Source organism: Pseudochaenichthys georgianus, chromosome 15 (genome assembly GCF_902827115.2).
Source record: "Pseudochaenichthys georgianus chromosome 15, fPseGeo1.2, whole genome shotgun sequence".
In the NCBI taxonomy this organism is placed as follows: Eukaryota; Metazoa; Chordata; class Actinopteri; order Perciformes; family Channichthyidae; genus Pseudochaenichthys; species Pseudochaenichthys georgianus.
In genome coordinates, this window is record NC_047517.1 from 20,788,045 (window position 1) to 20,815,754 (window position 27,710).

At 40.7% G+C, this 27,710-nt stretch overlaps 1 protein-coding gene across 1 annotated transcript; it reads right to left on the bottom strand.

Annotated features, from left to right (window-relative positions):
• Positions 1-69: 69 nt before the first annotated feature.
• On the bottom strand, positions 70-25,870 carry psme4a (proteasome activator subunit 4a). The gene is given in 48 exon segments (XM_034100114.2): positions 70-1,094; positions 1,287-1,427; positions 1,578-1,711; positions 1,799-1,961; positions 3,189-3,344; positions 3,831-3,959; positions 4,102-4,187; positions 4,293-4,501; positions 4,601-4,732; positions 5,055-5,146; positions 5,251-5,355; positions 5,834-5,986; positions 6,080-6,205; positions 6,306-6,375; positions 6,484-6,637; positions 6,725-6,806; positions 6,927-7,056; positions 7,143-7,196; positions 7,420-7,556; positions 8,365-8,574; positions 8,681-8,812; positions 8,923-9,018; positions 9,104-9,166; positions 9,329-9,427; positions 9,785-9,840; positions 9,948-10,004; positions 10,100-10,155; positions 10,438-10,533; positions 10,684-10,841; positions 12,505-12,720; positions 12,839-12,906; positions 13,010-13,079; positions 13,171-13,269; positions 14,053-14,203; positions 14,573-14,637; positions 14,731-14,820; positions 14,929-15,115; positions 15,274-15,539; positions 16,747-16,839; positions 16,927-17,016; positions 17,018-17,050; positions 17,387-17,461; positions 17,554-17,617; positions 19,502-19,651; positions 20,619-20,663; positions 23,378-23,494; positions 23,691-23,831; positions 25,181-25,870. Coding segments are annotated over 47 exon segments (5,487 nt in total). The 5' UTR covers positions 25,378-25,870; the 3' UTR covers positions 70-1,094; positions 1,287-1,292.
• Positions 25,871-27,710: the final 1,840 nt, after the last annotated feature.

Genomic DNA, 27,710 nt, shown 5'->3' on the forward strand with positions numbered 1-27,710 from the left:
TTAACTTGTTGATTTACTACAAATTAAATAAAGCGAGAGACCATAAAAAAACAGATGCATTTTTTTTTTTTTTACAAACAATTTATTAACATCTTATTCAATAAGCAAACAGTACATCTAAAAAAAGAAAAAAATATCACTGCAGTTTTGGCACTACACTATACATAAGTGAGGTACTAAATGCATGGACTGATTTCAAGTCATCAGGGAAAAGCAAACCAAGTACATTTTCTCTCATCTCAGTGGGTTTTTAAAAAAAGGTAAATGATGCGAGGGATAATAGGGGAAGAGGTCACGATTACAGACAGGCGGTGTGGTTATTTTCTTGCAACGAGACACATGAAATGGTCATCAAACAGTTCTCACAGCAAACGCATCACACAGCACAGCAGTGGGGAGCTTGCCCTCTCCCTTTCTTGCAAGAGTAGATGACAATGGGCTCCTTTGCTAAAAGCTCTGCCATCTCAGAAATGCCTTCTATGAAAAATTTAAACTTAGCACTTCAAAAAAAGTCAAATAAATAAATAAATATGTTTGTGCATATTTGCAATACGATGATAACACACATGCACGATGCATATAATCACATATAGATCAAACAGCCACACAAACATTGTGTGTTGTAGACAGGTGGCTTGAAACGAACACTTCGCTATTGGGAGATCGTAAAGAGTGTGTCTGACACTGGACATCATGATGGCTCAGAGTTGATACTTGGGATAGAATCCTGAGAAATGTATGGGACACTGGCAGATGGCTCTTCAAGCATCCCACAAAAGCACACACACACACGCACACGCACACACACACACACACACACACACCCGTGCACATGCATACAAACAAACCAAAAAAAGAGGAAATAAAACTGTACAGTAATGTTACAAACTGCAGGTCATTCATTCATTCCTGCTATGATTGATCCTTAAATATTAAGTATAGTAGAAATGTCAAGGAGCTAAATACATGAATACACAACTTGTCAATCCTTCTGGGTGCCACAACTCGGTTGCTTTGTGTGCCACTCTTCTTCCAGGGTGATGCTGTGTCTTTCAGTTAAGAACGAGAGCCTCCTCCCCAATGCAGGCTGGTATCTGTACATAGAAGTGAATCAAAAACACACTCAAAAACTGGCTCAAAGAAAACTCCTCAAGGCTCATTAAATAATCTTTAAATCGTTTTCACTATTCATTGACAAATAATAATCAGGTTCTTTTGGATGTGCGTGTGAACAAAAGTCATAAGTATTTATCCTTCAAGAACAGTTTGAGATTGAAATGCTTTACCAGGTTTTAGGCATAGTAACAGGGGGAGACCAGTAAGTCAGTCAGGACCAGGAGCTGGTCATCTGTGAACTGCTGCTTATGTTGTTGCCAGTTGTCATGGTGAGTCCGTCGGAAGTTTGACAGAGTTTTCTTCACAGTCATCTGAAACAAAAAGATGTTTTTTATTTCTTGTAACAGAGTAAATCATAGTCATTGCAGAGACAACAGTAGCTATGCAATTGTGGGAAACATGTGGTTGAGAAAGAACCCAACTCAAACAGTATACATTGATAACTAGGTGAGAACCCTTACTTCAATGGGTTGTGTGTCATTGAGGTGAGCACTCAGGTCCATCAACAGCTGGGGCATCCAAGTGGGCACATCATATGGACTGGAGAGAATACAAGCGCTCAATCCGAGAACGCCTGCATGGCGCCGCATCAGGTCTACAAACACACAACAGGAGGGATTCCATTAATATCAGAAAACGGCATATTGGGTGCATCATCACATGTTCAAGAGAAGCCCCTTACCAGCAGAAGGTATAGTGTCCACTGTAGAGCCGAGCTCCCTCTTCCTCTTCTTAGGCAAGCGGGTCTTGCAGAGAGCCTCAAAATGTGCCTGCATGGGGGCGTCCATGGACAGGAAATTGCACTGAAGGAAGCCGCTGAGAGTAGTGGCGGCCATTTCTCTTACCTACAAAAGAGAGGCAAGAATGAATTATGAAGTGTTTTTTGTCACGAGAGTGCTACAGCAACTGGGTCATGATTTCTGGAAAGAGATATTGCATTGCATTTTGAGTACAAGCTGTATGCCATCTATTTAAATTATAAACAGGAGGAGGAGTCAGACATCACTCCAACCAATATCTCAGTAACACTCAGCAACATGCACCATAATCAATTCACATTGATAAGAAACCCTACAGGTTTGTTTTTTTGTATTTAGGGGGGGTACTGTCTCTTTAAGACAGATATATATATATATACACTAACACAGAAGCGGGTTGCTCCTGAGTCAACGAGAGACAGTGGGGTTTGGATCCTCTGTGTGTGAATCACACGGTGACAGGTGTTCTAAAAGTGAATCCTATATTGTGTCAATTATGGGATAATTTAACTAGCGTAGCATCTCTGGCTGGTCTCTTATATCCCAAACTAACACACAAGCCCCAGCACCTTAACAACTCTTGCTGCACTGTATAAGACTCAGCAAAGCAACACTGTTATTAGGCAGGGTGTTCCACTGGCTAGCTGGATGGAAATAGCAGCCAGCTGGGCACTGGGGGTGGATGTGTGTTTTGGGTACGTTTCTCTATAATAGGAGCTCAAATGGTCTGTCGCATATTGTATGTCTCCTCTCTCAATTCAATTCTTAGAAGGAAAGGTTAACTAATAAATGGGAAGATGCAGATCTCCAGAAGAAAGGCTTTTTTAGATTGAACGACCCCAGGGCCAATAGGTTACAGCTTTCCTCTTATGCTCTTTTAAGACACAAGATTTGCTGCAGCCCCCTCAGCAAAATCCGCCTTAGGTTAGTTTAAGAGGCCAAATAAAAATGGCTACTTCTATCCATCCCCCACTCCTCCTTTGTTTCTACTCCATCCCTCTCCCTCTCATCCTCCTTCAATCTGAACGTTATCTCCATAGCAACAGATTACTGCAGCCTGTGGTTTCCATGGAAACAGCTAGAGGACTGGAGGGGAGGGGGGGCCAGGAGGAGAGTGCTGAATCACTACAGTGAAGCTGAAAGACAGTGAGAACGTCTGCTAGCATACACACGCATGTATTGGCCAAAAGCTAAACGAAGATTATATAACCAGACTGCCTTGTGTTTGTAAATATTACAGTGACGATTATGCCGGCATGTTTCAGCCTTACATATTTTATGATTGTAATGCTGTGAATGAATGGTTGTTTTTACCTCCAGCTGCTCGTCCTCCAGCAGTCGTACCACCAGCGCCCGGACTTCATTCACTGACTGCTGGTCATTCATGAAGGTGAACAGGTTGTAAAACACCATAATCTGGAGGTATGTGAGCACCGTGTAGCGAGCGTGCCAGGAGCTGCTGCCAGCAATCTGAAACACAACAATAAACCCATCACAAATCAAGAAAATATTCTGAGCATTTTGTTGGAGGAACAGACCAGCTCCAGCCAACCAAAAAGCACTTTTGTAATAAAGCTCCTCTTTTGTGTCACTTTTAAATGTAAAGAATATCAAACGGGTTAGAACAGATACGACTTCTTTAGCATGACTCTGCACAGCTTAGATTATGTTGTTGTTGCCAATTGCACATTCAAGAATCCCTGTAGAATCCTCCTCTCACATTAACCCTTTTTCAGATTTACTCTATTATGCGTCTTATGTAACCGATTAATTTAAGAATGCATGTTTAGCAGTCAAACTTAAAAATCTCATTCATTTGTCATTCCCTTAGAGCCTTTCCTCTTTTTTGTGCGAAAATAACTTCACAGGTTATACGAAGCGGGTTCTGTAAAAAGCCCAGTCATGTGTGATGCAGGTCAAAAGTGGAATAATAGCCTCAGCTGCCAGATGACTCACCTCCCGCAGGCCCCTGAGGACCATGGGGATCTGCTCTGGGTAAAGGAGTCCCTGAGACATCAGAGACAGACAGGTCTTTGCGTCCCTCTTCAGTTCATCGTAACTGTCGTCATTCTCGACGGGAGCAATCTGGTACAGAGGACAGAGAGAGGTTAACGGGAAGGCAGGTGTCTTTTAAGATCCCTGTATGGGGTATGCATTAAAAGTGAAAATATAAAGTTTGCAGGGAGAAAGCTAGAGGATCAAAGCTTTGAATTAATGAGTGTTTCACCTTGAAGAGCAGGGGAAGCAACCGTAGCTGTTCTGGGACCGCAGTGGAGAAGGAGCGACCAGCACTCGCTATCAGCCACTTCAGCACTGCAGACAGGAATATTTATGTTAAACACTCATGTTTATAACAAAAACAGATGTTTATTTACTCATTGTGATGGTTCAGTATCAGGGATAAGATCCTCGACCCACCTGTTTTGAGCAGCTTGATGGCTTGCGTTCTCTCGTCCTGCTCTCCCACCTCGTTCTCCTCGACCACGTGGTTCTGGATCTCCTCGTCGCCCTCGGTGAGAGGCTTCAGCTGTAGCAGAATCCGCTCTGTGAAGTCGGAGATGCGCGGGGACGTGGTCGGCTGAGTGCATGGCAAGTTGACATCGATCATGAAGATGTACGTGAGCACGCTGGAAGGAAAGCAAATCAGAAGTGACACGATGAGACACAAAAAGCTTTAAAAGAGTAATTAATGACATTCACTAGGGAGGTAAAAAAAAGGACCTTACCTGCCAATGCGTTCCCGTACATTCTTGTACACCTGTGTGAGTTTGGGCTCCAGGTATTGAAGCAACCTGTGGAGCAGCTCTGGAACACGCCACTCCTGCTGAGCAAGGCCTCCCTGCAGCACATACAGACGACTGGAGAGCAAAAAGAAAGCACCGTTTTGTCATTCACATCAACATCAGAATCAGATTCAGGTTTATTGCCAGGTAGGTTAACACATAAGAGGAATTTGACTTGGTGTTGTGGTGCATACATGAAAATAAAACAAAAACAGATAGAAAACTATAATAACATTAATAAAATATAGCAGTATTTACATTGAATATGGTTGAAGTAGAATTGGTATAAAATATGTGGAGTAGTGACAAACAAGATATTGTTTACATCGTGTGCATTAATGTAATGCATACAGTCTATGATGTGCAACATGTGCTTTAGACTGCACCCTCTACTCACCAGGCGTCGACGAAGGAGCCCCCCTCTCCGTTGACAGGAGACTCCATCAGAAGCTCAAACAGCCAGTGGAGCTTGCGTGGGTCTCTACTCTCCTATTCGAGACAGAATCAACAGTCATAAAAAGGAAGAATGAGTGACAAAAGTTTAACAAATGGAAGATTAAAGAAATGACGTATATAAACGGGCAGAAGCTTACACAGGCTGTGGCAATGCAGGTTCCCCAGTCTGCGTACGTTTCTATGGTGATGTTGGACAGGGCCGTACGGAGCAGCGGACACAACAGCTCCCAAAGTTTCTCAACCTGTAAAAGTTCACAAGGCGGGATATATTGAAAATACTACATATTCTCCTGAAATTCAGAATCAAGTTTATTGCCAGGTACGTTTACACATACAAGGAATTTGCTTTGGTGTCTGGTGGTGCGAACATAAACAATCTAAAAACATAAGTTGCAAAGTAGGTAAAAAAAGAAATATATAAGGATAATAAAAAATACGTATTTTAAGAAACAATTTAGCATTAAAAAGGGATGCTAAAGACAAAGTATTAACACCAATTTAAATGTAACTATACACTAACCTTAAAAGCTTGGGAGAATGAGTATATGGCAAACTACAGTGAATTATATTTTGAAGTGGAGGGCTGTGCAGACGTGTGCAAAAAGCGAACTTCAGAGAAATTGTTCACGTTTACAAACTCCGATGACTTTTTAAATGCATCGTCGGGATTTCCCAAACTGTTTGAGTCAGCTTACTTTGTGAGAATGTCCTTTCCCCTACCTTTGCATAGCTCCAGTGCTTGCTGCCTCTGATCAGCCCGGAGATGATCTCTGCAACACAGCGCTGCTTGCTCTCGTGGGAGTCGGCCACCAGGCGCTCCATGTGTGGCCGCAGCAGGGGAAGAAAGATGTCTCCGAAATTGCGGAACAATCCCTGGAGAGAGCAGGAGAAGGGAACAGATTCATTTCCTTACCGGCCGACTTTAGCTGCTTCAATCCGTTTAACACTACTCTCAGCGAATCTCACCTTGAAGAGACAGAACCTGCGAGGGCTGAACTTGTCCTTTCCCTTACGCTCCTCCAGGGAGAGGAACTCGATGAACTGATTGATGAAGACTGGGTCGGAGAAGTGGTCAAAGATGATCTGTTCCCGCTGTCAGCACACATTCAATTTAGTAAATGTGGTTAACATTATTTAACATTACTATGTGCGTTATATATTTTTCATAAGGGGAGTGCGATTGTGCACAAACCTCTGTCATTTCCTCTCTGGTCAGGTTCTGTTTGGGCTGCTCCTCCAGTGGGGCATATATCATCAGTTTTCTAGAGAACAATATTGAAGAGATGATGAATAAAAACAAGACGAAAGAAAGTATCCAACATTCTTGAGACAGCAAAAGACAGTCAGGTAAAGAAAATGACATATAAAACCTTGGCCAGCTGTAATATCCCCAGTGTGTTTTCTCCACGAACACACAGGCATCCCAGTCCTTCTGCGTGCGTGGCAGGCTGCTGCTGTCATACTGGAGCCACTTGTTGTCTTGACGATCCCCTGCTACATTACCACTCAGCTCCTTCCCTCCACCTAACAAAGATTGGTTATTTTTGAGACCAGTTTTAAACTATACATAAAGTGTGAATGGAGATACAAACAAGCCCTTGTGATTCTTACAGAGCTCCGAGGGGCTGATGGGGACTTTCTTATGCGGCCTCTTTATCTGTTTCATGATCCCTGCCACAGCGGATATCGCCACCTAGTGGAAAACGGGAGATATTTCAGACAAAATGTCCACAAGAAACACAGGACTGCATCCATATGCATTAGAATCACAACACCAATAATACACTTCTCATTATTTTTGCATTTGCCCCACCTTGCGAACATAGAGGGAGTCATGGTTGAGGCTTTTGACGAAGAACGTGACGGCAGATGGTGGGAGCAGGCGGTCGTCTCTCAGCAGCAATGACATGAAGCCGATTGCAATGTGTTCGAACTTCCAAGGCCTAGAATGTTAAAACAAAGTAATTGTTACAGGCCAATAAATGCATACATAAAATGATTTGAAGAAGTCACTTTTAAATGAACCTACATGTTGCTGTTGTTGAGGAATTCCAGCAGATCTCCAATGAGCTGATGGTAATTCCTACAAACAAGTAGAAGAGCATTTAGTACTTAAACCCTGTAATCGAGCCAATCGTGTTGACATTCAATTAGTGAGTTAGCACATCATCTTAACAAATGCTGTGCAAGTACTTTCAAAAGTTCTATTCTCCAGGGAGAAAAGACCATGTTGTGAACTTGAGAAATAGCATCTTTGAATTCAGCTATAGATATCTGGTCTTTGTCTTGAGTACTGATGAACTTACTGAACACATTCTGCGTTCTTGAGCTCCTGCTTTTTCACACCCTCTGCTACTTCCTCCTCTGAAGGAACAGGCTCCTTGGGAAGAGGATTTCCAGTGATCATGAGTCGTTTGGCCACAGTAGAGCACTCACCCTCAATCTAAAGGAATGCAAAAGATGAAACATATAGTATCAGACATACTTTGCTCAAACATGTCAGAGGAAATCAAACTCAAAGCAAGGACTGATATGTATGTTTGGAGTGTAATGGAAAATAAATCCTATCTAAACATGTATTTTGGGACTGGCTCTATGGGAGCAAGAATACTGAAATGTATATGTAAAACTGCAGATACATTTTCTCTGTTTACAAACTCAAAATGAACGTTGCAACCTTTGACACAAATGAAGATTATGACATTCTAGTCGTAAAGATACTTGAGATATTATAGTTGAAAGCTAGTTTTGAAAAGATTTGTTTAAAGAAGAAGGCAAACTAGCTGAAGAGAGCCATAAATGCCCCTCTTTATGACCGTGTTTTTTTGCAGCTTTGCTTTAACTTAGCTGCTGGGGACAGGAATTTAAAAAAACTGACTGGTACTAGAACTGTACTAAGAACATCTAATTAAGAGACTGACAGTAGAGCTTTTCTTTATTTGGTTTATTATATAAGACTTTAACAAAAAATTATTTTCTTTCTTTTAAGTTTTCATGTACTGATTTGTATGTCCAATGTCGGTTTAAATGTCCACCTCAGTACTGAAAACAACATTTTTGTCCAACAAATGTTGGAACCAATCAAACTTCACCACATATTTTGAGTCACAAAATAAAATACTCTGATATTTGATATATCATTTAGATGTGTATTTGATATATTGAGCTTCTACTATAACAGGTAGGCAGAGATCAACATTGCCTTTAATTCTATGTTCCATTTGTGAAAGCCTTCTCTGTGATGTACTTACAGCAAAGTCGATGCCGATGGTCTCGTACTGGCGATGGATTTTGTCTGCAAGGTCATCAAAGAGCCGCACAATGGAGGGTTTCTCCAGAGACATGGCTGAGCTGAGGCCAGAGCGTACGATGGCAGGCCACGTCAGAGCAATGCAGTCCCAGTCGTGCAAATTGGCCAGGCACACTCCACCGTGGTTCCCCAGGAAACAGTACAAGGCACCCTGGAGAGGTACAGATGTGGAGCATGTTTAGGAGCAAAAACTCAAAAGTGTAAAAATGTGTGAGTTTGTTTGTTGTATAGCACAACACAGAAAAGGACTGCCGTACTTTGAACTGCTGCTGTGAGACACTGCTGGTGTCCGGGTTCAGAAACTCCAGGACATGGGGGATCAGATCTCTGCAGCAGAAATTGTAGGTCCCCAGTGCCGTGAACAACACATTTTGAGCCCTGGTGCGTACCTGGAAGGCGATAAAGAAAAGTCTCAGTTAGATTATTATATACTGTCAAATGTCTTTGTGATGTATGATGTGTAATTGCTCAAATGTAAACACTGTTGAGTGTCACTCACTTGGCTGTACGTGCTTGTGGACAGCCTCAACAGATCTCTCATCAGCTCCCGGTGAATGCTCCTGTACTGACATCCTTCCACTGTCAGCTTCCGCAGCTGGTAAAACGCAAAGATTCAAAGTTATAAATAGTAACAATATACAAGGATACCCAATAAGGTCATTTCTCTGGGAAAGACTTACCTCATGCTGGAGCATAACTCTGTCTATTAGCAGAGCTCTGATGTGCTGCTTTCTGCCGTGAAGCTGCAAATACAACGGTGAGGCATTTTAGATTTTTACAAACATAAATAGAGAAACTGCAATACAGTACAATCTAAAAAGGGCATTATACACTTTGATACATTACGAAAAGGATAACAGCAGTATAAAAGTAACAAAAATACAATAACATGTTCGGTTTCTCACTCTGTTTTCCATTGATTTCTTCACAAGGTTGAAGCTCTTCCAGCGGGAGTCAAACTCATGTTTGTGAGAACCTTTGAATTGCAACAGGTCGCTGATGATCTGAAAGGTATCACAGACAGAAATATTGATAAGAGTTGGGCGATAGGATCAATACAAAGCTCCTGGCAATAACCTGTGAGGAGTATTGAGTGATTCAAGGCGGCAAACGTGATTAAAGTTAATTCAAGGATAACTTCTGCCTACACAGTGTCCCACGCAGTGTGTAATACCTCCAGCACACGCTGCACTGTGGCCTGAAATCATGCGAGTTTGGGTTTTAACCCAAATATATAAATGCTGGTAGGGTCCGGCAAAGTGCAACAGGGAAAATGTGCCTTATAGCCTGACCTCTGATATAGGCACATTCTTCAGCACAAACACAGGAGTATACAGACTAATATGCTACTGTGTGTCTACCTTGATGATGGAGAAAAGAGACTTGGTGTCGTCTTCAGAGTGCTCCAGGATGTAATCTGCAAAAAGAGTTTGAAGTTTATTGTGAGTTTGTCTTTTAAACACAATGAGACGACAGCCTGGTTAGAGATGTGGCTGTAGGGAGAGTAACTGAGGGAACACGTACTCAGCAGCTGTCTCATCACTCTGCACACAGCATCTCTGTAGTTCTCTCTGGTGTCATCTGCCGGTGCAGATAATATTACAGTGTCAGATAATAGTCAAACAAACCCTATTACTTTTGTTAACAAAACAGTTTGTAAGAAGGGCTTTGCTTACCATACTCCACTCCAGTGTAGAGGGTGGTCTCATCTAGATTCACCATGCTTTGGACCCTGAGGGGTAAAACCAGGTTCAAAGCCAAGTCAGCTACTTAAGTCTTTGAAACTAAAATGTGACGTTCAAATGACTTCATAAAGTCCTTCGCAACAATTCTACAACTTAAGAATATATATATAGGTCATACATCCATTTGGGATATTTCTGTTGTTCTTCAGACCCAAGCATATCTGCTAACAGTTTTCCTTGAGGAGATTTAAACTAAGATGTGTTTAACTGTGTCTTTCTCTGGTTTTCTTGGTCAGAAAGGAGATTATTATGTGAAAGCATGTGCTCACAGTTTAGGGATGGTCTCTCCCTTCAGTGCCGGCATCAGACTCCCAGCCCCGAGGAGGCAGTGCTGAATGATAGTCAGGCTCTGTAGGACGTCATCTCTGAAGAACACAAGAATCAACACGAGTCCTATAAATACATGCATGACAGAGCCAAACAGAGATAGACTGAAACCAGTTTACATCTAGCAACTTCTGTATTTGTATTGCTGTAGGAGGCACAGGTGAACACTCAAACTTAGTTTTGCATACCTGCTCATGTCCTGTTCTCCCTGTGCAAATCTCTGAAGGCGCTGGAGCTCAGGCTGGAGGATCAGGTCGAGTAAGTAAAAAGCAAAGGATGTTTCCTCAACACTCGGCACATGCCACCGGATATCCAAATTCCACAGGTCTCCAGGCCGACCCCAGTCCTGCATGGGACAAACACATTGTGCTTTTGCTTAATATACAATACTTTTGTTGACTTCAGGCTACAATAACACCACAAAATAAATATGTTTGTTATGTCTACATATCATTTAGTATGTTCTCATCTGATTTGCATCACATTCATGTTCTGAAATATATAAAGTAGGACCTGAATATTAGGCATTACAACTTTAATATCAACACACAAACTTCCCAGAGACTGCACTTTGGCTAGTTACTAAATCCAATCATGATGTACAAAACTAAAACCCCACTGACACCACTATTTGCCTGTTTAATGAGTAAAGGTAAACGATTTAACACGTGGTTTGACATGCAGTATACAAATGCATTAAAAACAAGTATATATAGTATTTATCAAAGACCAAGCAACACATAACACATTATTTACTGGCAAATGTAGTAACCACAAGCGAGATATCTCCTGTTGTTCTGCAGGACACCGTAATCCAGTAAGGTGATCTACACTGAAACTCATCCGTGAAGAGAACACCTCTCCAACGTGCCAGACGCCATCGAATGTGAGCATTTTCCCACTCAAGTCGGTTACGACGACGAACCGGAGTCAGGTCGAGACCCCGATGAGGACGACGAGCATGCAGATGAGCTTCCCTGAGACGGTTTCTGACAGTTTGTGCAGAAATTCTTTGGTTATGCAAACCGATTGTTTCAGCAGCTGTCCGAGTGGCTGGTCTCAGGTGAACATGCTGGATGTGGAGGTCCTGGGCTGGTGTGGTTACACGTGGTCTGCGGTTGTGAGGCCGGTTGGATGTACTGCCAAATTCTCTGAAACGCCTTTGGAGGCGGCTTATGGTAGAGAAATGAACATTCAATTCACGGGCAACAGCTCTGGTGGACATTCCTGCTGTCAGCATGCCAATTGCACGCTCCCTCAAAACTTGCGACATCTGTGGCATTGTGCTGTGTGATAAAACTGAACATTTTAGAGTGGCCTTTTATTGTGGCCAGTCTAAGGCACACCTGTGCAATAATCATGCTGTCTAATCAGCATCTTGATATGCCACACCTGTGAGGTGGGATGGATTATCTCGGCAAAGGAGAAGTGCTCACCTATCACAGATTTTTTCAGATTTGTGAACAATATTTGAGAGAAATGGTTATTTTGTGTATATAGAAAATATTTTAGATCTTTGAGTTCATCTCATGAAAAATGGGAGCAAAAACAAAAGTGTTGCATTTATATTTTTGTTCAGTGTAGTATCCATGCCTGCGCTGATGAAGCTACTTAATGGAATAAAGCCACGAGCTGTCTTCACTCTAACTGTTTAAAGGGAGGATTAATCAAACCAGGTCATAGTGAATGCCACAAAGAGTTGTATGGCTTGTTTGGGCAAAGGTTGGGTTTTAATGTCCCCTCTAACCACTTTTGCTTGGACCTTGCTTTGATCCAGAACCAAACTTTATTTTGCGGTAGACCAAACATCTGTACACTTTTATGACTGTAAGGTTGAAACTCAAAAATCTGTCAACATACAGGCGGAAATATAAAAACCTGGCAAAGCAGACAGTACTGCTTTTCCAGAAATTCCCACTACAGTAGGTGTCTCCACGAGTACTTTTTGCCATGAAGACACACAAATAGACTGACACACAAAAGCAGCTTTGCTGTCGCCTTTGCTGTACCTTGATGGGTAAGTAGTCACTGATCGGCTGGTGGAAGCCTCCTGGCACACTGCAGTACTCTTTGGGGTAGAGGAGAGCTGAGGAGCGGAGGAGGTGGTGCAGCAGGTTGCAGGCCAGAGTGTAGCCCTGCTTACACTTGAGGTGGAGCGTCAACTGCAAAATCTGGACCACCTCGGAGCGATAGGGGAGGACTTTGTCACCATCAACCCGGGTCACCTGAGGTGCACACGGCATAGAGGGCACAATATAGTGAGTACAGATTTATAGATAGGAGATGTTGTCTATAGCAGGAACTTAGAGGTTAAGTTAGTGAATAATAAGTGCTCCACATTACCTCAGACAGTAGCTGGAGATTCCACATCAACTCCTTGTCAAGCTCCTCCTCATTCAACACTTCCTCATCTGTTTACAAATAGTGTGTCAGGCATATGACTAAGACTCATGGAAGAAAACATAAATGATGAGTTTGGAAAAACCTCCTCTTATAGAAATGAAGAGTACTTACTCTCAGCGATTTGGTTTATGGCATTGCAGCAGTGTGGCACAAACAACTTGAGTGACTCTGCAGGGTGACACTGAAAAAAGAAGCACAGAGAGGATGAGAACAGTGATTAATAAGCTACATGGAAGTTGATGGGCCATAAAGAAGAGTCTGAGGGGACTCACCTTGGAAGCGGCTCTGCACATGTCAGCCACCATTCTGCCAGCTACTCGTGTCTCAAAGATGTTGGTGGTTGCAAAGTTGAACACCTTTTTAAGAGCAACCTGTTAAAACAATGGGAAAAATTAGTTCATATTTATAGTAGGGCTGTCAAGTTATGGTGTTAATAACGCAATTTGGATGGTGGGAGATTCTAGCGAGAGATATGGATACAAAAAAAGGTGTTTTAAACAGCAAGCCAAGCACACAGCTAATGCCGACAACCCCGCTCCTGCCGCTCGCTTGCGGCAGACCACGCTTGAAAGTTTGCCGGGGAGACGCCTGGACACGGCGTCTACGAGCAGCAAGCTTTCAACAGCGATAGCTAAATGGGCGGCGGTGTCTACAGCTTGCAGGACAATTAACATTGTGGAGGACGAGGGACTGTGTGAGATCATTCGGATCGCATCCAACGTGTCGACTGCACATCACAGCGCATTATTTTGACCCCTGTGGGAACTTCAGTCTCATGCTTTGACTGTTATGAAGACAGAGGAGCGGCGACAACAGGCTTGTCTGTTCGAGCAACTGTCTCAGTGCAGAGAAGTACACGGGGTTGGGAGAGAGTGAAGAGAGAGAGAGAGGTTCCAGGTTGTTGTGTTGAGAATATTCAGGAGAATATTTGTCATTGTTCAAATGATAATAAACAAACATTTGCATAAAGCATATTTGTCCACTCATATGTTGATAAGAGTATTACAAACTTGAAAAATATTCCTCTAAGGTACATTTAGAACAGATAAAAAATGTGCGATTAACTATGGACATCATGCGATTAAATATTTTAATCAACTGACAACGCTAATTTATAGTGCTCTGAAAAGGATGAATGAGACGTGACTCTTCACCTTGAAGATGTCCAAGGAGCACTGGGTGAGGATGGTGCTGAAGGTGGAAGACAGGCCGAGCTCTACCAGACTCTCCAAATGAGTCATCTTCTCTGTTTCTGTTTCCTCACGGGTTTGTTCCAGAGTGCTGCTGTCTATCAGGGCAAAGCATCTGTGCGAATGACAGAAACAAATAAGTTAAAATGTTTGGATACTATTTCACTCGGTATCTTAATAGAGAAAATACTTTTGGTTATGATGCCACATCTAAAAATCTACTCTGGTATAAGACTGTTTTTTGCTCAAGGCAGAAGCAGTGTTTCTTTTAAGTTAATATGTTTTTAAGAGCAGTACTTTTGCTGTATCAAATTCTTCTTTATTAAAAGTGTAGAATATTTAAATGATATTCAGATGACTGGAAATCTTGTTTGAGCCATTACATGAACAGTACTTTTATTGTGGATAGACCTAATAAATCTCTCCTATCTCAGCTGTGTTACTGACAGCCACTGCTGCTGTTCCTCATCAAATCTCTACGTACCTGTCCATGAATAGAAGCACAAAGTCTTCAAACTCTGCTGAGGCTGAGCACATCTCCCTTTCCACCTGAAAGGCATACACAAGATATGACAAGGTAAACCCAAGGACCATTCAACAACTTATTTTTTATTTAGGAGATGATATATAATTATGCTTCACCTCTGTCAAGTCAGTTCTTTCATGTAGGGCGGACGAACAGTCCACCAAAGGCACAAGAGTCACAAAGGTAGCAATAAATTGGAATGTGATCTGTGGGGAGAGGAATGTTTGTATCAGACGGAATAACTTGTTCACAACCCTCCAAAAACACAGTGGGAGCGCTGTGAGAAGATAGAAGTGAATCACAATGGAGCTCACCATGCACTTGCTGAAATCATTTGGGTCAACGCCCGGCAAAGCCCTCATGAGCAGGGGCAGCATGTGAGTGGGCCCCTCAGGATAGCGCTGCCCACCTGACACTAGGCTCCGTGCCACTCCAATCATGCAGCTCAGAGTGGCCGTCAGCTGGTGGGGCTCTGTGAGAGTCTCCAGAGCCGGGTATGTTCTGTGGGAGAGACGGAGAATAGTTAGCCCTTTGTGTTCCTCTCCAAAAGCGGCCTCGTCTTTTATCTAAAGCGGAAAACCGCGCTCTAGATTCTGAAGAGGCAGAACTTGGGTCAAAGATGGATCATTGAAAGTCTGTCGTTTTCATAAAAGACTTACCTCTCAAGCACGGGGGGGATAACTAGCTCAGGCCTCATCAGAGCGAGGTTCTGCAGGGCCTGGGCTGCATCCATGCTGCCCGTCTTGCTGAACATGGCCAGCAGCACCGGCTGCATCATGCTCTCCACAAAGGCTGTGATATCCTCCTCTGTGAGCTTGTGGCTGTCTGGGACTGGTGTCAGCCATGTGGGCTTCCTGTAGCGCTCTCTGTGCAGCCGCCGCACCATGCTGGCTGGGAGACGCTGGAGCAGCCTCATGAGTTTCATCTGGACAGAGGGAGGGATAGATAAATACATGAGAAAGCAGTGAGGCCAACACACAGGTGGAAAGTGGACATCCTTGTAGTGGACACATGGAGAATTGGATGGTGTGTTGAGAATACTGGACACACAGAAACAAAATGAGACACTGTGGATATATTATCTATGTGTCCTGTATGCATAAGATAAGATAGTACTCTATTGAATGGACAATTATAGAATCATTTTAGTACAGTCAAATCACTTGAGTATGAATGGAAATTCCTACCGTAAAATATAATATCACTTTGTTACACAGAGACAAAAGAGTTTGAATAAACACATCTGTTTTAGCTTTGCCCTGGCCAATACAAAATAATCTTTTCATCTCTAATTTATGTATGCAACGATTGGTTTGTCTTATTGAGAGCTATTGTACTTGTGGTAGGATTGTTGCTGTTCTAAGTTTGTATTTATTGCATTTATTGAAAGTCACTTTTGATTAAACTGTTAGCTAGATGAAGTTAGAACTTTCACTTTTCCTTTAGTGAATAGCTAAGCTAATTCTCTGAACGATACAACCTGAACTGACTTTAGAAGTACTTTTTCCTCTTAGCTGTGGTTTCATTTCATGTTGACAGTTGCGCAATCAACTAAGTGAATGACCCTCTCACGTGTTTCCAAGCAACAGCCAAATATATGGACAAACACAGGCCCCTGCCAAAAATAAAGGTTTGTGTACGAGGACACGGTGGTGCTTCGAATCTTGTATCGGTGGATGGTCATAACAGAAAGGCATTTGGCCTTGCTCCCGGTGACCTTTAATAGCATTGTAGGCCTCTCACTTGCAAGTTATTTCAGAAGTTGATACAGAGAATCAGGAAACTTGATTGTGTTGCCACTGAGCGCTTTGGTATGCTGTGTTAACTTCACTTTGGAAAAGCCAAGTGAGTGATTTATCTAAACTCCCTGGTAACAGTCATGCACATGTAGGTTGTTTATCATTATTCTCTTCTTATATTTTTTTCTTTTCGATGTAAGCTACTGCTATATTTTTTGTATTTATCACAGAAAAGTTCACGATCTGCTGACCCCATAGAGTCACTAACAAGTTATTAATGCAGAATTGTCCATTTTTGTTTACCTGATGCCCAACAACACAGCTGTGAAACAGTTAACATCCCTTGTTGTTTATAATTCCACAGTCGTCCAAAAGAAGTATGAAGTGACTCACCAACCAGCGGCCATGGTTTGACGGGTGGAAGAAAGATGTAATACTGTTGAAAAGGCCACTGAGCTGTTCCTGAGCCTGCTTGCTGGGTCCTCCCTGAAATGAACACAGTAAGGGTCAATCTAGCAATACACTTTACATTAACAGTGACTTTCTTAACAAACACATCATGTATGAACTCACCAGGAGCGATGAGACCCAAAGCACCACATGGCCGATTTCGTAGGCATTGGTGACATATCTTGCTACCATCATCTGACTGGTGCCCACAGGGGAGATTCAAACTCCTCAAGATTCTTGTGAAAATCTGAAATGTGAAAAGCAAAAGCAATAAGGGTCTAATAATTATTTTCCATGGAAAAAAAGTCCTTAACATATATTTGGAATAAACAGGTCGTGAGATAAATAACTCATACTAGTGATGTCAAAATTCATGAATCAAAACAATCCCTCAGTCGAAACAGGCATGATGCAAGTCACTTCCCTTTAGTAAGTAACAGCAACAAGGACACTTGATAGGTTGCTTATGTGAAATACACACCATGTGCCCAAATCATAAAGGTCAGACAACACATTCAAATTCTAAAACAAGCAAGTACTACATTGAGTAATGGGTGATTGCATAAAAAGAAAAGGGACAAACCTTCGGGATGTAAGGGTCCCAATCAATGTAGCCGATGTTGTCATTGGACAAGCGAGCAAAGAGATTGACCAGATGCTGCAGAGATGAAGGAAAACATGTTCAACTGGGAAGATAGAAATACTGACTATTGCACATTAAAATGTCTTTCAGACAAATCATCTACTCACCATTTCCCAGCTTGGAAGATTTTGCACAGACAACCATAAAGCTATGAACTCATCGAACCACAACCTGTCAGACAAACAAATGGTTACAAGAGTAGAAGAAAACCCTACAAAGTATGAACATGTGACATTTAACAGATAGGTCAGTGAAAGGATGTGGGAAGATTGGCTGGTCATTTTCATATAAAAGCCTCTAACAATGCAGTTTGTCATTAACACTCTTCTCTGGCTAGGTAAACAGGTACACCCGCCTACAATAAGTTTGGGTAGCACATTATTTGATGGGTTAATATGTTGGATATGAATCCCATGACATGTCATTTGGCATAACAGGTTAGAAGTTCAGGTTTTTACTTCTAAGTAACACAAACCCATGTTGTCAAAAGGATCATAATAGCCACTCTGTTGAAACTAAAGCATGATGCAAGTCATTTCCAATCGGTGACCAGGAAAAGATCATCAAGGAAACGTGATCGTTTGTTTCTTTGACAAGCAGCATTGGCAATGAAATACGCACCATAGCCAGGAGGTACTATACGTACACTTGTGTACAACAAGTTAGGGCAGTGCTTTTCTGATGGGTTCATAATTCGGAAAAGGTTTCAATCTAAAGACCTATATAAATTGGTATTGGATGTTTAGGATTATCAGGAATATAATACGGATAGTATTCTTTTGGTAAAGTTACAATGATCTTTAAATTTAAGATAATTTAGAAAAGAATGTCGTAGGGCTGTCCCGAATACCATTTTTCGGGCTCCGGATATTCGGTAGTAATCATCAGCGAATATTCGAATATTTTCAACGCGTGTATTTCAGTTTATTCAGGGCATTCATTTTGTTATTCTACACAGTATTGTTGTTTTATATAATAAATGAATGCCCTGAATAAACTGAAATACACGCGTTGAAGCGAACCGAATATTCGCTGATGATACTACACAGTATTGTTGTTATATAGTTATTTGTTAATGTATGTGTGTGTTACTTTTGTTGCAGTTGTATATGTGTAATTTGGCTTGGCTTCCTATTTTGTATGGACATGCTTTTATTTTGAAGGAGAGTTATCGCTGTTGTTGTTGCTATGGAAAGAACGTGACGGAGAAAAAGTAATATCTACATATAAAGATGGAGAAAGTAAATGATAAGGTTTATAGTTAAGTGTTAGCACCCCCCGAAGAGGCACAAGCTCTTACTTTGATATTGGAGCTTTCAATACATTCAATTTGGCAGCCGCAGTGCAAAGCGGCAGCCAAAAAAAAAGAAAGAAAAAAAAAAGAATATCCGAATAACGAAATTGAAACCCGAATAGTACTCCAACGAACGAATATTCGGGTACAGCCCTAGAATGTTGTCAGTGCCTGCTAAAATGTGTCTATTGGCTGCCCAGGCATAAACGTTTGACAAAATATAGGAAATAAATATTCAAAAAACAAAATAATGATGAATGAAAATTGACTAAATCATAGTTACATCTACAGAAAACTTCAGAGAAAATATTAAGGAAGTTATGGATACGGAACATATAGTAGAAGCTAGTACTTTCCTGTCATCCAGATACACCTACACTTTTGAATGCATTCCAGATGCTACTAACAATAGTTATTAATTAATTTCCATGCTTACAGAGCCCACTTATGGGGCCAGCATTCCTAAGGCCAACTGCTGCTCATCCCAAAGGAGTTCTATTGGGTTGAGATCTGAGAAGCAGACTACTGACACTGTCATAATCCTGGAAAAATCTTATGACCCATTTCCACAGTTTGGAACAGCTGATGGTCAATTGACAAGGTGCAGCCGTTCCTTTGTTTGGTTGCCAATGAAAGGATCCAGCTAAATTGTTAAAAGCTGATAAGTGCTAACTTTAAAAGCTAAGCTACTCGCTATACGATCTTTTTAGACGGAGAAATCTTGGATCTCCACATGTCGGAAACAATGAGAGGTTTCTTACTTGAACCCCTTGCAGTGCAGCTCTGGAGGCAGAGTGGTGGGTAGAAAGAGTTCAAAGTAGCTGATGGCTTTTAGCATTGTGACATCAAAGGGACAGAGGAGTGGTCTCCATTCATCCAGCATCTCCTGAGAAGCAGACTCCGGAAAGTATCTGTATAAACAGAGAGAGAATAGCAATTAGATTCACCAGATTATGAATATAGACAACAATCCCAACAAGCAGAGCATTTTAAGGAGTGCTACAAAAACATCACACACATCAGATTAATCTATGATGATGACTGGATTTTACTATTAAAAGAGAACCCTAAACTACATTTGTATAAAGTAACAAGAATAAGGACTTAGGTGATAGTTTAAACCCAATAAAAAACAATTGTCTTCACGTTATAAACAAGCAGTGACTGGATTTTCAATGTTCACAATCAGTCCAAAAGCGTGACATAACAAATCATACACCCAACATATTCTTAGCAGGTTAAATCTTGTGGGCTCAAAGTCCCACATGGGGATTTCCATGGTTTATGATGTGCTTGAGCACGTCAGGTCACATAGACTCCGTGTGGTTTCACATCCATGGGAGGCCTTGTTAAAAAATGGTCACTTCCAACCATTGCTACAACCCCCCCGCCTCACCAATGATCAACAGCGTCGCAGCAGCTGACCGCAGCTGACCGCAGCTGACCACAACTCCTCACAGTGACAGGAAACTCTCACACAAGACAGAATTAGAGATGATAGGATTATCTGCCTAAGTACAAACTGAGGGATGAGTCCTAGGAGTCTCCTAAGACACCTGCAGGGGCGCTACTAGAGGGAAAACAATCAAGTAGCTGCTGGTGGCAGGAAAGCTTTGGAATTATGAACACATTGAACTCTTCCTTATCCGCAGCAGCATCCACATATCATTAAATGATATGTGGATGTAGCTTATCTTCTCAGCTAGAACAAGATAACTATTTTTTATACGTCCCTCTTTCTATTATTTAATGTCTTTTTAACTTACTAAATTCAATATTGATTTAGACTAATATACCGCTAATGTTTTCCTGCACATACCTCAAAGGAGCAAATAGAAGAGACAGTTATAGAAACATCATTAAATGAGATGTACTTACGGTCTGCAGCTTTTCACAAGTGTTTTCAGCACGTTTTCCACAGAGCTGTAAAAAACAGAATGACAGAGGAATGTTATGGCATGTCAAATCCACCCCCCCAGAAACAGTGATGTTAAACAATCTCCACACCAATGCAACTTGACTTTGATTGCATGCACACAGAAACTTCTTCACACGTCTGAGTGGTGTACAGTGAACGAGGAAACCCTAGGATCTGGTGTGAAGTGAGAAAATCGTAATAAAAAGTCATTGTTATCGGACTGTAATCAATTCACGGATAATAAAGTGCCAATTGTTGTTTCCTGTTGACCTTCCTGGATGGCCTCATAAAAATATATGGATTCATAATTCAATTAATGTTCATTCATAACACAAATATTTCAATTCGATCACAGCTCGAACAATTTCTCAGAGGTGGTTCTGGATTAACGAATAATTATAAAATGTCTTGCACATCACAAACGCCTGACATGATTATCTTCACAACGTCACATAAAGCTCCTGACCGATATAACCACAGCTTTTGAGCTCCCAGCCCACAATCCCACAGATCTGTTTGCATGCAAGCTCAAGCCATGCCTTGTTGCAAATGCCCGGCCAATTCCACTCCAACAACTGGTCACTTATTTTCAAAATATTTACAGTCTTCTTGTAGATGTCATCCTCTACATTTAACATTCTAACAAAACTTGAATTATAGGTGACACTCAAGCAGCTGACACTATTTAAGTGCATGACTATAGCTCAAATGTTTAGCAGTGTAAGCCTGAAACACACCAGCCACAGACCAAGTACCAACTCATGCACTGCAAATCCATTAGCAAGAACTAGTCAAACCGAGTGTCCCATTACAAGTTGCTCAGACACTCAGAGGCCAAAGGGAGCACAGACTACACTATATGACCTTTGTATCCGAGTTTAAGTGAACTCTCTCGTTCACCCCAAAGCATTCCAGGAGAGGAAGAACGTGCTGAAAATGCAGCGTCGTACTGAAGGTATGGCTAAGTAGGGAAAACAGCAAAACTAAAGCAAAAACATATAAAGTAATACTAATCCCACTGTTAAGCAGCATATAGAGCAATTCATGTTGCATATAATAAACGGTTTACTTCCTAATATTTTTTTTATATTGTTAATTTATTGCTGCCACATAACCCGCTATAGATAGAAATAAACTACACTGTTGTCTCATTTTGGATATGGGGGATAGGAGAAGAGTAAAAAAATGTGTTAGCTGCAGTGCGACAGTCTCCAATATGAGTGAAATGTTAACATTGCTTAAGTCTTGACTTTTCCTCTGTCACAATGTGGGGTGTCCAGTTTTGGTTTTCACATGCAATGTATACAAAAATAATAAAAACAAAAACAAGTGCCTCAAAAGATGAATTCAAAGTAAAAACACAAAGAGAAGTATTTTCCTTACCACCTCTGAACCAATTTTATCATTAAGTGTTTAGAGGATGAACGAGGCCTTGGAGAACTGAATGTGAAAGGAGACAAAGGCATAAAGAACACATTCAGCACACAACAAAGTGCCAATAACTGAAAAATATGAACATACTTTGCATCACAATTTATTATGCCATTTCAGAGAATCAGTTTTGTGTGTGTTAGTAGAGTTTTGAAAGAGTTGAGCTGGAAATGAGCCAAAGTAGCCTGCTTTCATCAGCTGTCAAGTAAGAGTGACGCGTTAAAGAAAAGGGTCAATGTTTGTTCCCATAGCACCATAAAAGAGCACCTCGCACTGCTTGCTACATCATAGGGACTTTATAAGGGTGTTGCATAGAATAAATCGACAACTACTTAGAACTGCTTTCTAAAACTGTGTAAGGGTCATAGTGGACAGTGTTCCCTGTATAAGGTACACTTATGAAAAGGTATGTGGCGCACAAAATGTTCCTTTTGTTTCCCAAGAACTGGTCCAATCTTGCAAACACAATAAGATTTTAGTAGAACTACTGAAACCCATAAGCTAAGAAGAATGTTCAGATTTCCCTTGATATATAATAGTATCCATGTCTCTAAATGATTACAATATTCTGTGTGTACTTTAGAGTTGTGAGAGCACCTAATTAACAAAGTGAACAATGTCAAACATTGATTAGACTTCCATGTTATATATACACTTATTAATACAATATCAAAGTCTTTGATTATAGATTAAATATGTGGAATAAAAAAAAAAGGCATTTAAAAAAGGGATGGGCCTTTGTGTGATACTCCAAGAACATCAGGGAAATGGTCATTTAAGTATTGATTAGTGCAAGCCAATAGAGGTATTGCCTGTTAATGATCAGTTCCAAGAGAAAATAAATCTTACCTCCAAGAACATTTAATATTCAGTGACATCAGTCTTAGTCGTCAACATTAGCTTTTCCAACACCAGAAATGCTGTCACTTGTTATCTTTTGTTTTCCATGATGGGAATGCATGCCAAAATGATTGTGACATTTTTCAAAAATATATGGATTAAATAATTCCTTCACTATCAACAGCCTAAACAAATTATTAGGAGGGGGGGGGCGCATTCTAGAAATCCTGCTTGTGATTGATGACTAAAGTGTAATTAAAACAAAGGTCTTGTTAATGTCCAAATGTGGCAAATAAACGTATAGTTTCCTACACCTCCACCTTCCGTGAACATTTTAAATACAGTGAACACACCAGCCTCACCAAAGGTCCATTGCATTTCCTCAATTATTTGATTTAGCATGAAGCAACAACATATCAACAGCAGCAGTGAATAACTGAGGGCCTACTTGGGGAACCAGTTGAGACCCAGATGCTCTGTCTTGGAGAAGAGAATCCTGTCGTACAGCTCATACAGCGGTCTCCAGTTCAACTCAAGGTCCTCCCGTGACAGTAGCTCTCTTTTCCTGCAAGATAAATCAGACATGCAGACAGATGAGAATAACACAAAGAGCCTAGTAGGTTATCATACAACATCACTTTCACAAAATGCATATCAATGGTGAGGTTGCAGGGTTTTTAGCATTTAACTTAGCTCTCATAGTAAAGCTCTCACAGAAAGTGTACACGTTTTTGAGTAGAACAGTTGGGGCACAGTCTTACTTGAGGAGGTTGATAAGAAGCCGAGCAAGGCCCTGCATCATGCTGATCTCCAGTTTGGGGATCGTCACTAGCTCGTAGAGCAACTTGATGAACAGCACATGGTCTTCTTTGCTGAACTTCCGCCCATACAGTCTCATATACCTAAATAAAAGATACATATTTAGGGATAATTGCTCCAGTTTGAACATGCATACGTTTTCAGTGCCCCTGTGAGTAGCACGAACAACATTAATGTATGGTGCTTATGTTCCCTTGCGTGTAAAAACATGAATAGAATAAACAAGAGCATGTATTTAAACACAACTGAAGCTGCATAAGCTATGTTGAGACCTTTAAAAATGACTAATACATATTTCCATCACTGTTAAAATGCTAAAAAACTAGGGAACAGAATCTGGGTCAACTCAACAGTAAACTTTCCGTCTCTGAGTTGGCAGTGACTCACATTTGCACAGAGCATTGCACCAACACTGGGGACTGAAAAGGATTAAAGACAGCACAGCAACCAAACACATTAAACAACAGTATATGTACTGTACTATGCACAATATGTTATCTTCATCTTTATTATTCATTATTAAATACCTATTAGATCAATTCAAAAAGGTTGTAACACTATGTTGGGATAAGTTGTGTTTCATGAAGTAAGAATGAACAGTATGCCATGACTCATCTGTTTAGCATTTAGCATGTGAACAAATAACAGATGATGATGATCTCAACATTACACTGAATATCAAAACATGTGTGTTGTTTGAAGCAACTTCACAGGAAGTGAATGAATCCATAACATTAAAACGTGTTATTTCTATTTGAGATTTTACATTTCCCCTCTGTGGGACCAATAAAGGTATCTGATTCTAAGATATGTTGTAAGTTGTCTCCTGACCTTAAGAAAAAAATAAATAAATGCCAGTCATAACACAAGCACAACTTTAATAACAATAAGGTACATTATGCTATACTGTCTGTATCTGTTTAGTGTAAGTTGTTTGAAATGTACTTGTACTGTATGTCTGTATTGTATATCTATGTGCAGGATCACAGGAAGATCAGACTAGACCCACCCATGTGCTTCTAATGGGAATTCTTAAATAAACAACAAACAATAAACAACAATATAGTGCCTGGGTCAGGTAGTGTATTTCACAAGGTTTCCCCCTAATTATGAAGCCCAGATCGTTTCTTTAAACAATGGGCAGTTTGTAGTTTCAAGTCACAACATACCACGTTATCGAACATCTAGAGTTAACCCATAAACAACACATTATGTTTACAGTTCGTGACTTTGACCAGAATATAGTTGCAACAGGAACAAACTGTTAGGCAAGCAACACTTATATGTTCAATGTCAAATACACATGTACACAGAGATATGTTGCACAATATGTTATCAAGCTCAAGATCATACGTTTTTTAAAATGTGTTACAAATACAACATTTAAGTGAGGGTACCAAAGATGAACGTTAGCTACTGTACTGCTACTTACGTGGAGAGTTTCCTTGTCCAAAACAGCACACCGGGCCATATCTCTCTGAGCTGTACAGCTCGGCACAAGTTTCCTTTTATTTTACTCAAAATATCATTTGATTCATCATCTAGCTTTTCTGCATAGGGCAGAAGTTTGTTGTATACGATGTCCTTTTGAGGAACAAACCCCAATGTGTCAGACTGCGCCTTTTTCATATCACAAATTCCAACCGGCTAGCTTCACTATGCTAGCGAATTTTACTGTGTCTAAGTTCCTTCGGCTTCTCCGTGCACGTTTTTAATGCTACTTGGCTAATACGACGGCTAGCAATTTCCCTGCTAGCTACCTCTTAACGGTGAATCGTTAGGATTGTTATAGAGTGAATAAGTTGTGAGATTCACAAGTTGATGACACACTAGCTAAAGTTAAGTTAGCTTACTTATTAACAATAACATTAACAACGTCATATTTAAAAAAATATTAAGGCCAACGAAAGTCACGAGTTAGTCCAAATAATGCGTTGGCACTCGAATTCCTCTTTTTCGGTCAACGTAATCCTAAAACCTGCCAACTAGCTAACGGTATAGCTAAAGTTAGCTCTCTACTACAAAAGCACAGTCATATCCCAAGGACTGTGAACGTCGACTGATTCATCCAACTACGGCAAAGCAGAGGGCAGACGACACCCGGCTACAAGCTACATAACTCACCCGTCATATCCGCTAGCTACTGCTAAGAACTACATTTCCCAGTAGTGATGGGTTCGCAAAAGGGTTCATCTCATGAGGCTTCATCATGGGTTTCATTTGAACACAAGCCCCCCCTGTTGGTCAAAGTGTGTAAAACAGGCAGGTTGGACATCTCAACAGTGTGCTCTATCTCATACCGAGTTCCCATTGAGTAAAGCCTTAGAATAACTCTAAACAACGAACATAAAATCATATTTTCATGTTAACAATATTGTATTTATTCCAGTTTAATGATTGTGATTGAAAAGCCTAAGGAGGCTGGTAAACATTGCAAAGAGGGATTTGTATTCCTTAATAATATTCATAAACTTAACCATGTTGTAGCCTGAGAAAGGCTAAACCATATCAAAGAATACATTTATTAACTACATTATCTCATTTAGCTGTAGCTTTTATAAACAACAAAAAATAAGTATTGTTCAGCCGTTGAACCAGGAACCCTGCGGTCATGAGTCAACTGCTTTCCAGCTGAGCCACAGCACACACGCTGAATCTCCTTGAAAACACTGTAAGATATCTATTCCTGTATTATTGATGTTTTTATTCCTACATTTATTTATGCTTGTATCTATTTATTATGACATGTTCCGACCTCTATAAGTGAGGGTCTGAGCGCTCTTGATTCGCCTCGGCGCAATACGTAACATCACTACTTCCCAGCATTCCCCTCTCCATTCATGCTTTTTATAACTGCTTATCCTTTAGCCACTCAAACAGGATGACATGAAATCCACTTAAGACCTAGTGTCCTCTGGTGTATTTCCTACAGCCACTGCAGTAGCATTTATTTGCTGTTCGTATGCCGTATTAAGACAGTTATAAGCTCATGGAGGACATTTTTATTTGTATTATTATATTTATGAATTAAGCAAGACAGTTTAGCAGTATTAGGTATATGATGAGGTTTCTGATTGAACTTCTGCTCCAATGAGGTCCATGACCTCCACAAATAGTTATGAGTTTAGTACATTTTGGCATTTTTTTACATATTCAACTGAAATGCATTTTTTTGTTTTGATAATACATTTATTTTTTAAATAGTGACAAACCAAAGTAAATATAGACACCCCAGAGTTAGACAGGCAATGGCTGCAACTCTATTCTTTTTATATATTATTTTTGCACAGATTGAAGCAGGCTTATGCACTTATATTAACATACTTATTCATGGACCAGCATACTTTTAACATTTCAGTATTGTTTAATGACTTGAAAATCACATTCATTTATAAATAAACCTAAAATTACAATACAAAAAAAGAAGAAGTCCAATGTGGAACTTGCCAATGTTTAGTAGCCTACCTACATATTGTGAATATATAGAAAACATATGCGAACAAAAATGCTGATAATACTAATGTTCATATTTCTTTCTTTCCATACAGTCCACTGATTCAACGATGTGTAGTTCTTGCAATCTCCTGAGAAGTAACAGAGGGCACATGAGCACATGCAGCGTTGAGTCCAGTAGAAGTGGTTGCCACTCTGTTCCCCCCTTCAACCAAACTCATTCAGAAGGGTTTGGCAGCACAGGGTTAGGAAACAGCACCTGTTATTGACTGCCACTACATCAGTGTCTGCTGTATGTATGATGACCCTCTTCCTCTTGTTCTAAACTGCACTCATGACAGAGAAACACTTGTTTGTTAACTTCCATTTGCAATACTAGGGATGTGTTTTCTAGTTGCCTGGGCCAAGTTTGTAGACAAACCTGATTTGTAGTTCAGATGCTTCCAGGATTTAGCATCTGAACAGCAAATACAACTAGAGAATGCAATTCCTGAAGAGATTGCTAGTGG